A 10,380-nucleotide genomic window follows, 5' to 3' on the forward strand; every position below is an offset into this window, starting at 1 on the left:
ATTTTGTGTTTTGTTTAAGTGCAGCAAACAAAGTAGTAAATAAAATAAAGTAAAGCAAGACAAAAACAAAGTAAAGAGATTGGAAGTGGAGACTCCCCTTGCAGTGTGTCTTGATCTCCCCGGCAACGGCGCCAGAAATTTAGCTTGATGACGCGTAAAGCACACGCCCGTTGGGAACCCCAAGTGGAAGGTGTGATGCGTACAGCAGCAAGTTTCCCTCAGTAAGAAACCAAGGTTTATCGAACCAGTAGGAGTCAAGAAGCACGTTGAAGGTTGATGGCGGAGGAGTGTAGTGCGGCGCAACACCAGGGATTCCGGCGCCAACGTGGAACCTGCACAACACAATCACAGAACTTTGCCCCAACGTAACAGCGAGGTTGTCAATCTTACCGGCTTGCTGTAAACAAAAGAATAGATGTATAGTGTGGATGATGATGGTTATTTGCGAAGAGAAGTAAAGAACAATTGCAGCAGTTTGTATTTCAGATGTAAAGAATAGAACCGGGGTCCACAGTTCACTAGCGGTGTCTCTCCCATAAGATAGCAGATGTTGGGTGAACAAATTACAGTTGGGCAATTGACAAATAAAGAAGGCATAACAATGCACATACATATATCATGATGAGTACTATGAGATTTAATCAGGGCATTACGACAAAGTACATAGACCGCTATCCAGCATGCATCTATGCCTAAAAATTCCACCTTCAGGTTATCATCCGAACCCCTCCAGTATTAAGTTGTAAACAACAGACAATTGCATTAAGTATGGTGCGTAATGTAATCAACACAAATATCCTTAGACAAAGCATCGATGTTTTATCCCTAGTGGCAACAGCACATCCACAACCTTAGAACTTTCTGTCACTGTCCCAGATTTAATGGAGGCATGAACCCACTATCGAGCATAAATACTCCCTCTTGGAGTCCCAAGTATCAACTTGGCCAGAGCCTCTACTAGCAACGGAGAGTATGCAAGAACATAAATAACATATATGATAGATTGATAATCAACTTGACATAGTATTCAATATTCATCGGATCCCAACAAACACAACATGTAGGATTACAAATAGATGATCTTGATCATGATAGGCAGCTCACAAGATCTAACATGATAGCACAATGGGGAGAAGACGACCATCTAGCTACTGCTATAGACCCATAGTCCAGGGGTGAACTACTCACACATCGATCCGGAGGCGATCATGGCGATGAAGAGACCTCCGTGAGATGATTCCCCTCTCCGGCAGGGTGCCAGAGGCAATCTCCTGAATCCCCCGAGATGGGATTGACGACGCCGGCGTCTCTGGAAGGTTTTCCGTATCGTGGCTCTCGGTACTAGGGGTTTCGCGACGGAGGCTTTAAGTAGGCGGAAGGGCGGAGTCGGGAGAGTCACGGGGGCCCCACACGCTAGGGCCGCGCGAGCCTCCTCTAGGCCGCGCCACCCTAGTGTGGCGGCGCCCCGTGGCCCCACTTCGTCTCCCCTCCGGTCTTGTGGAAGCTTCGTGGAAAATAGGCCCCTGGGCGTTGATTTCGTCCAATTCCGAGAATATTTCCTTACTAGGATTTCTGAAACCAAAAACAGCAGAAAACAGCAACTGGCTCTTCGGCATCTCGTCAATAGGTTAGTACCGGAAAATGCATAATAATGACATATAATGTGTATAAAACATGTGAGTATCATCATAAAAGTAGCATGGAACATAAGAAATTATAGATACGTTTGGGACGTATCACGCATGCCAACGTAGACGTCACAGAAGTTGCTACCGCCGTCTTCCTCGACTCCATTTTCAAGAGAGATCATCGCATTAACCTTGAAAGACCCGCCGTTGATGCCACCATGACGCCAGACGTCTCCACCATCCTGCACGCATACATCATCCCGCATCCGTCGTCGATACCCTGCAGCTGAAAGGATCGTATGCCGCACCTGGAGGGGGGTGAATAGGTGCTAACCAATTTTTAGTTCTTTTTCGATTTAGGGTTGACACGAAGGTAAATTCTCTAGATATGCAACTATGTGAATTTACCTATATGACAAGGTCAACAACTAAGCAAGATATAACTAGACAATATATAGGGGAGATAATAAGGATAGAGGTAACCGAGAGTGGAGCACGCGGAGACACAGCGATGACTCCCGTAGTTCCCTTCCTTTGCAAGAAGGTACATCTACGTTTGAAGGAGTGTGGTCGCTACGAAAGCCAGACCAACGCCACGAAGGCTTCACTCAGATCTCCTGTGAGCAACGCCACGAAGGCCTAGCCCAGTTCCACTAAGGGATTTCCTCGAGGCGGAAACCGGGTCTTTACAAGGTTCTTAGGGCACACATCCACAACCAAATTGGAGGCTCCCAATATATGTAACAATACAACAACAACAACAAGAACAAATCAACCACAAATAACTAGGGTTTCCAAAAGAGGAACACTAGCAAAGGGGCCCTCAAACATATGAGGGGGAAATGCAAATCGCTTCGGTGAAGATGTAGATCGGGGTCTTCTCCTTCGAATCTCCAAAGATCAAGAGCTTTGGCTGGTTGGAGGGGGAGATCTTGTGAATCTTGTGTTTCTTGAAGTGGCTCTAATGGTGGATGAACTTGGCAAAGAATGAGCAGCTTGTCCCAATGGGGAAGAAAGCTATTTATATGAGTAGATGCTCCAGATCTGACCGTTATGCACGTTTTTGTGTAATACCGGAAGTTCCGACCGCAGGGGCCGGAAGTTCCGGCTGGATCCCATCGCGTCTGTGAAGCTGCTGATGTCAGTACAGGCGGAACAAGGGCGGTGACCGGAAGTTCCGGCCAAGTTCCGGCCTACTTCCGAAATCGCGAGAAAACCACCCTCGAACATACTGTAAGTAAAAACACAGTTTTCGGAACTTGGCCGGAAGTAGAGCGGAAGTTCCGCTGGCCGGAACTTCCAGCCTACTTCCGCCGAGCTTCTTCGTGAAAATCGTGGAGATGCTATTGTCGGGAGCATCTGGGCGGAACTTCCGCCTGCAGGGGCCGAAACTTCCTACAGGAGCAAAAAGGCAGCAACAGCTCCAGTTTTGACAGATCAGACCACCAGCCATGTATGTAGAATAAAACCATGTACATGTCTACACCAACACACATAAATATGTACCTGTGTTGACATCAAACACACAAAATCCAAAAGGACGGGAAATGTTCTTTCAGCAACACCATGCCACCGAGACTCAGCGCCAACAATGTGGTAGATGAATACCACTCCACCAACATCCGCCAACATCCACTAGCTGCTCCAAAAATGATGCCCCAAGAGGTAGAACGACGCATGTAGCACCGCCATCGTCCGATCCGGGAGACCCATATGTAGGGTTTCCCCCAGAGCAGCACGAGTGGGTAGATGCAGGTTGCGACAAGGATGCCTTCAAGAAAGTAATGACACGTAACGTCGCCATCGCCCGCCATGACCAGGGTCGGAGCATGATTTTCACCGGCAGCCGCGCATCTCCAACTCGCCGAGTGGAGTGACGAGACAAGCAAAGACGATGCCTTCGACAAGGTAACGACACCAAGCGACGCCGCCATCGTCCGCCAAGCCCGAGAGCGAAGCACGGTTTTCACCGGCTGCCCCGTCACCCTAAACTCGCCGTTGACTGGATATTCACCTCCGGAGATCTGTGTCGGATCCCAAGATCCCCCACCCCAGATTCCAATGAGGCCATCCACCTCCGGGGAGGAGGTCATCGCCGCCATGCCCGGGGCCGCCGCCCCGGCTCCCATGTGATGCGGACGGAGCATCCCTTCGCGCGGAGGAGAAGGCGCAGCAGCCGGCCGCCTCCAGGCCCCAAGGGCCAAGATCCGGCCACGCCACCACCACCGCCGCCTCACCTTTCGGCCACCGACGCCGCGCACCACCACCACCACAAGAGAGAGATCAGGAGCACCGCCCCCACCCCCCATGATCGCGACCATCTGAAACCCCCGCCGCCGCCATGCCGCACGGACTTTGCCCGGCGACACCTCCGGCGGCGGCGAGGGGAGGGAGGGGCTGGAGGGGGCCGGAGGGCCGGTGAGGAGGGGCTCCCCGGAGTGGCATGGCGCCGCCACCCAGGGGAGGGTTAGGTCGGGGGGGGGGGTGAGCTCCTAATCAGTTAGGAGCTAATTAACCGTACATATATTCAAATTTTGACAAATCCTAAATACATTCAAATTTAGACAAATCTAAGACATCCTATTATGAACGGAGGGAGTGTATTTGACGGGTCAAATTGGCGATGTGCAAAATTGGATAAAAATATATATGATATTGATAGCTTGCATGAAAAGATAGATGATGGTTAATGGATATTAGTGGGAAGTACATGGACAAATGATTGTCTAAAGTATCATTAATAAATGAACAAAAAACCTGTTGCCAAAATTTGTAACTGGGAACTAGTACATTGAACACCTGTTGCACTGTCTTTTGCTGCCAAAATGCTTGTATTGAAAAGTTGCTTCTGTTTATGCTTGTATTGAAAAGGTGCAATTTATGCTTGTGTTGAAAAATCAGTTATCCCTTTTTTTCACAAGTATGTGACATTTACGTGATCTTTTTCGTTACTGTTAAAGTATGCACAATATGCATTCACAGGTTTCAGTGTTACATTTTTTTCTCAGAAATACGTGAAATTTTACCTGGAACATGTTATTTAGTAATATATATTTTGGTCCCTTGTTAAATAACTCATGTCTGTTGACCCGATGATGCACTGACACATGTATGTAAATTGAGATCAGAAGCTCTATATTTGTTATCAAAATGTGCACAAATGTGTAGTGACATTTCATACTTACACAATATATTTCAATCTTTGTTGAACCAACCAAATATTGTGGGTTTGGACGATTGATCAAATGGCCAGCTCCTGACACTACTGGTTTCTGTTAACTGTACTGTGTTATTACACACAAAAAATTGAGTTTTTTTGTTTACACAATATGCATTCATAGAGCTGTACTATTTTATTACACAATATGCATTCACAGGTTTCAGTGTTACTTTTCAAAAGGCCCGTATCTGTTCGTTTTCTAGAAACTGAAAACAAGTTCAAAGTATGATTGCCTTAACTTCTGGATCATCTGGTACACACATCCTCTTTTGAAAATATAATGAGTCAAAATCTTCTACATGAAATTCTGATGGTTTTCGTTCCTCTATCCTCTTTATCCCCTCTTGGATGAACACATCATCAACTTTTTTCCGAATGATCTCTGATGGTTTCGGGGAAAAGTATGTATGATTTTGGGATGTGTGGCTACAAGCGGCTCCCATGCTCAAAATCATTCGTTGCGTGAGACGCCGACGCGCCCTTTGCGAAGGGGCCGACATGGGGTTGCCAGCGTTTCTATTGGGCTCGAAAACACGCCGACTTTTTTTAGGCACGCTGGTGTGAGCCTATTTTCGATTGCTACGGGGGCTGCTATGCGGGGGCCGGTGGAGACGCTCTTAGTCTATTAGCTAGTCCAGGCAAGACGTACTGTAGCTGGCCGAGTGTTGTCAATTTCGGTCATCTCAGTCACTACGATAGCAGAAATCTCATTTACAAAACAAAGCAAAATTAGTGGTAGCTGAATTCGGGTGGAATTTGAACAGAATTCAAACTCGGCAAAAGCTGGTCCCAAGTCCCAACCCAACTTCCAATGCCAGCCCAGACGCACAGTGTGGCCCAGCAGGCTGAGCAAGTGAGGGCTTGTACGCTGCTGCCTCTTCATTTCCCATCCAATCTTCTCCATCCGCTGAGCCGTGGTGCGTCCAACCCTAGCTCCAGCTCTTCGCGTTGGCTCGCCGCACCACCGTCATGCCATTGTAGCCCCAAATCAGAGCGACACTAGCCCCCCAAATCCGGGGTCCCCGGCTCAAATCCCCACCTCTCCGGCCGCCGGTCGCCGGATATGAAGGAGAAGAAGGCGACGACGGCCGCGGCACCTGCGGCTGCCAAGAAGAGATCGGGGGCTGCGGCGGCACCCGCATCCAAGAAGCGCGAGTCCGGTGGAGCGGGCAGAGGCAGGCCGCGTAAGCGGGCACGCGATGACGGCGACGGCGACGGCGACGGCGACGGCGACGGCGATCCACCCAGCCACGGCGATCTCATCAGCAAACTTCCCGACGACATCCTGGGCACCATCATCTCGCTCCTGCCCACCAAGGATGGCGCCCGCACGCAGGCCCTCGCCCGCCGGTGGCGTCCTCTGTGATGCTCCGCGCCTCTTAACCTCCACGCCGACTACCACCTCTGCTCCAACGAGTTCAAGCGACTCTCGGTGGTCTCTAAAATACTCTCCGACCACCAAGGCCCTGCCCGCCGTTTTTACTTCTGCTCCATTCGCCTTCACAAAGACAAAAAAAGGTTCGCACAAGAAGCCGCTCAGGTCGAGAGTTGGTTCCACTCACGGGCCCTTGACGGCCTTCAGGATCTCCACATCCGCTTCGACCTCCTGGACCGTAGACATCAGCCTGAGAAGCGTTACCCGCTGCCACCATCGGTGCTTCGACTTTCATCAACCCTTGTCGTGGCCACAATCAGCTTCTGTGAATTCCCAAAGGAGATAGCTCCTTCTGTGAGTTTTCCTTTGCTCAAGCAGCTCAACCTATGGCGTGTTTCCATCTCTGAGGATGTCTTCCGTGGGGTCCTCTCCGGTTGCCATGTCTTGGAGTCACTAGCTCTAGAAATCATGGGTGATGTGGGTTGCTTCCGTATCAGCTCACCAACTCTTCGGAGTGTGCGCCTCAGTGCTTGTTTTCCAAACAAAGGAGAATTGATCATCGAGGATGCCCCTAGCCTTGAAAAACTGGTACTATCTTCTTCAACCAATGTTAGGGATAATATCCGTGTAATTAGGGCACCTAAACTGGAAATATTGGGCTATTTGTCACCCTGCATTTCTGAAATCCAGATTGCAAACCTACTCTTCAAGGTAGCAGCAGCAACCTCTTGCTTTTGTTTCTTGCATGCAGTGTTGTTACTTACATTATATTTTTTTTCTGTCCATCGTATTCTTCAGAGTTTAACCCCAGCCAGCTTGAAGAACACGATAAGCACTGTCAAGGTTTTGGCTCTCGAGTTTTCCATCCCTGATTTGGATGATGTTATTGATGTCTTAAGATGCTTCCCGTGCTTGGAAAAGCTCTATGTCATTGTGAGTGCTCATCTTTACGTTCAGTGTGAAGTTTATAGTTGTTCCTCATGCAAAAAAAAATTTGTTTGACATACGATCTATTCTAGTTTGTACGATTAACATTTCTTCTTTTTCAGTATTTCAGATTCTTAAATATACCTCTGAAAGAAAATGTCCACCAGTATGACCCAACAGATCAAGTCAAATGCCTTGAGACCCATCTAAAAGAACTGGTGTTGGAGACTTATGAGGCCAGTGAGCAAGATGTTTGCTTTGTGAAGTTCTTTGTTTTGAACGCAAAAGTGTTAAAGAAAATCAAATTTGGAGTTAGTGAGAAGCTCGGCAAGGAATGGATGGCTGATCAGTACAGGCTGCTAGAAATGGGAGCTAGAGCTTCTCCAGATGCACAATTGGAATTCTTATGTAGGGCTGATGTGAATCCCTTCACCTGATCTTGGTTAAATGGGGTGGATGCTCTTTCAGAAGACCTAAAAGTTAAGAGTCCTTGTTGTTATTATGAACTATCCCAACAAGGAGTATCTCGGTAATTTCCATTTCAATTTGTGAAACATTATTCAGCGGGTAAATGTTGATTTCAAGAATTACAACTCTGTTTGAATCATGCTGTGAACATGCTTTGGTCGATCATAGAAGTGGCATATCATGCAACTAATGTTCGGATTGATGTTCACCCTCTAATGACTCATGAGTTAGTGTCGTGAATTTCAGCTGATATGTCACTGGCTGTGAATTTTCACTGTAAACATTTTGTGGTTCTTCAGTACTCTTAGGAAGGAGAAACAGCGTTTTCTAGGATGCATGGCAGGTTTCTAATAATCAGTTCATAAGAATCTGAATGGGAGAATAATTGTCCCATTGATTGTGATGAAGAATGAATTATCCTCTCTTATTTGCACATAAGTATGCGAACTAGTTTCGGGAAAAATAGAAAATAAATTTTAAAAAACTAAAATTTTGTATGGGATCAGCAAAGCACAACTCATTGTCGCCCCCCGTCATGATCGACATCGCCCTGCTCGCTGTTGCTGCTGCTCCGCATGACCCCGACCTGCTCGTTGTTGCTGCAGCGCGGCTCGACCTCGACCTGCTCCACACGCTCGCTGCCAGCCTGCTTGTGGTGCCGTGCCCGCCCTTGCAGCCGCGGAACCTCGCCATGCTCCTCGATCGCTTGTCCTCGACAGTGCGCCGCCGCAGGGCTGCTTCTCCCACGCCGCGGAACTCTGCTTCTTCGACGCTCTAGACCTTTGCTTCCGCGAGATATACCCCCTGATCGTCCTTGACTCCGAGCTCACCGTCATCCTTGACGTCCTCCGGGTTTCTGTTCTTAATTTCAGCCTACCTGATGAGCAAGAAGGCTACACTCCACCTGAAGAGGAAGAAGAATTAAATAATCCACATGAAGGTCAAATTGCAGGTACCACTCCTTAGGTTTCAAGCAATCTTAGGTTTCAAAATCACCGCAACTCATTTTAGTGCAGTTTGAATCTTAACCCTCTCACTTACACTACCCTGAAAACACTGTAACTGGAAACGACAATATCCTCACCTCCCAGTACATTGTGTAGTCCAGGTTACACTGCCTGATAATATCAAACGTGTATAAGTTCTTACATGTTCTCTATCAATATGGTGTGGCGAAGAGTGACCTACTGACCTGCCAGTTAGCAAGAAATGTATCAACCGTATTTGTTCAAATAAGTTTGATTTGGATTAAGACATGCTATTTGAAAGAATATTAAGACGGTGGAGGCAGCCATGACAGTAGCTAAGAGGGTTGCTAAAATTGCCAAATTGTGGGTACTGCAATTCAACACCAACGGAAACAGTGGCCAAATGATAAGGACATAACCATGCTAGGCACATATATATTCCCTTTATCGAAAAAAACCATGCTAGGCACATAATTAGTTAAACAGGACAGGGACCAAACATGCCCGATTACTATTACGGCACATTCAGGCTATTACCAGGTCAACATCACACCTCTGCATACTGAAGGTGTAGTGCTAACTGTATTTTCTACTAGCTGTTCCAATCTACTTCATATGTACCAACGAAAATGTATATACTATATGATCTGCAAGATCGGCCTATATTTTCAGAAAATGAGAAACAATTATTTCTCTTATTTGTTCTATCCCAATTTTATGACATGCTTTTTCCAAATTTACTCCGTCACATCTAAGCTGATTTGGGTGGGACCCACCATGTATACTTATGTATGGCAAAAATGCAGTGTATATTGACCGGTATGTGTGTTTAAGTGGGCATAATGTACAGAGAATTGCAATTGCATTTTCTGAAAGACAAAAGTTGTAGTGACGTTTCTGAAATAGGTGGAAATTACAGTGACATCTATCCAACTAACCCAGAATAGATATGGTTGCTCATATTCTAATCGGATGTCCATTTGTAAGTCCCCAAAGGGCATGCCATGTAAGAACAGTGTGTCGTCAACAATCAACAATTGTAACTGGGAACTACTACATGGAGAACTCCTGATGCATTGTGTTTTGTCTAAGAAAATATGTATGCTACCTACTACCTAGGTTGTTTCTGTTTCAATCAGCAATGCAGTGCTTGTGTTAAAAAATTGCTTCTATTTCAGCTGCAATTTATGCTTGTCTCGAATACTCACTTATCGCTTTTTACACAAGTACCTCCCTCTTTATTAAAATGGGATGCCTATTGTTTTTGGTTTTACTATGTAGAAAAAAGTGTCGACATTTATAATCCCAAATCAATATAGTTAGAACCATCATGAAATATATTTTTATATCATGCACATATGGCATTGCACATGTTGATATATTTTTCAATATAGTTGGTTAAAAGTTTGAGTTTGACCGAATATTATATGCATCCTATTTTGGGAAGGAGGGAGTACTTGACGTCTCAGTACTCTTTTTCATAACTGTTCATATATGTATTTGGCTTGGACCTGTAATAAAAAGCCTGAAATATGACAAGTTGAGCTGGTACTGCAAATTGGTTTATTGCCAAAAAGGTCTATGGAAGATAGTGATCTCAGCATCAAACTATTGTTGCCATGTATTACCGTGGCTTTCTTCATGAAGCTGGGCTAATGCAACCTAGTTTGCTCCATATGTGTGGAAAAGAGTCTCCAGTTTCAATCAGCAATTCATGCTTATGCTTGTGTTATTTACTCAAAATATGTAATAAAAGGGCAGTGGCATCTCATACCTTCATAGTTATTTCTAGCT

General features: G+C 46.2%; 1 protein-coding gene across 1 annotated transcript; it reads left to right on the plus strand.

Annotated features, from left to right (window-relative positions):
• The first annotated feature begins 5,911 nt into the window (after positions 1-5,911).
• Positions 5,912-7,755, plus strand: LOC124646877 (F-box/FBD/LRR-repeat protein At3g26920-like). The gene is made up of 4 exons (XM_047186920.1): positions 5,912-6,210; positions 6,367-6,934; positions 7,022-7,156; positions 7,273-7,755. Exons 1-4 carry the CDS (start codon positions 5,912-5,914, stop codon positions 7,585-7,587), a joined length of 1,317 nt encoding a protein of 438 aa, XP_047042876.1. The 3' UTR covers positions 7,588-7,755.
• Positions 7,756-10,380: the final 2,625 nt, after the last annotated feature.

The sequence above is a fragment of the Lolium rigidum genome, chromosome 4 (assembly GCF_022539505.1).
Source record: "Lolium rigidum isolate FL_2022 chromosome 4, APGP_CSIRO_Lrig_0.1, whole genome shotgun sequence".
Classification (NCBI taxonomy): domain Eukaryota; kingdom Viridiplantae; phylum Streptophyta; class Magnoliopsida; order Poales; family Poaceae; genus Lolium; species Lolium rigidum.

What these genes read in the sequence shown, in the direction of transcription:
- LOC124646877 (XM_047186920.1), top strand. Translation starts at nt 5,912, where the DNA reads ATGAAGGAGAAGAAGGCGACGACGGCCGCGGCACCTGCGGCTGCCAAG. An exon ending in GCCCGCCGGTGGCGTCCTCT is followed by an intron (nt 6,211 to 6,366) that starts GTGATGCTCCGC and finishes AGACAAAAAAAG; the next exon opens with GTTCGCACAAGAAGCCGCTC. An exon ending in TGGAAAAGCTCTATGTCATT is followed by an intron (nt 7,157 to 7,272) that starts GTGAGTGCTCAT and finishes CTTCTTTTTCAG; the next exon opens with TATTTCAGATTCTTAAATAT.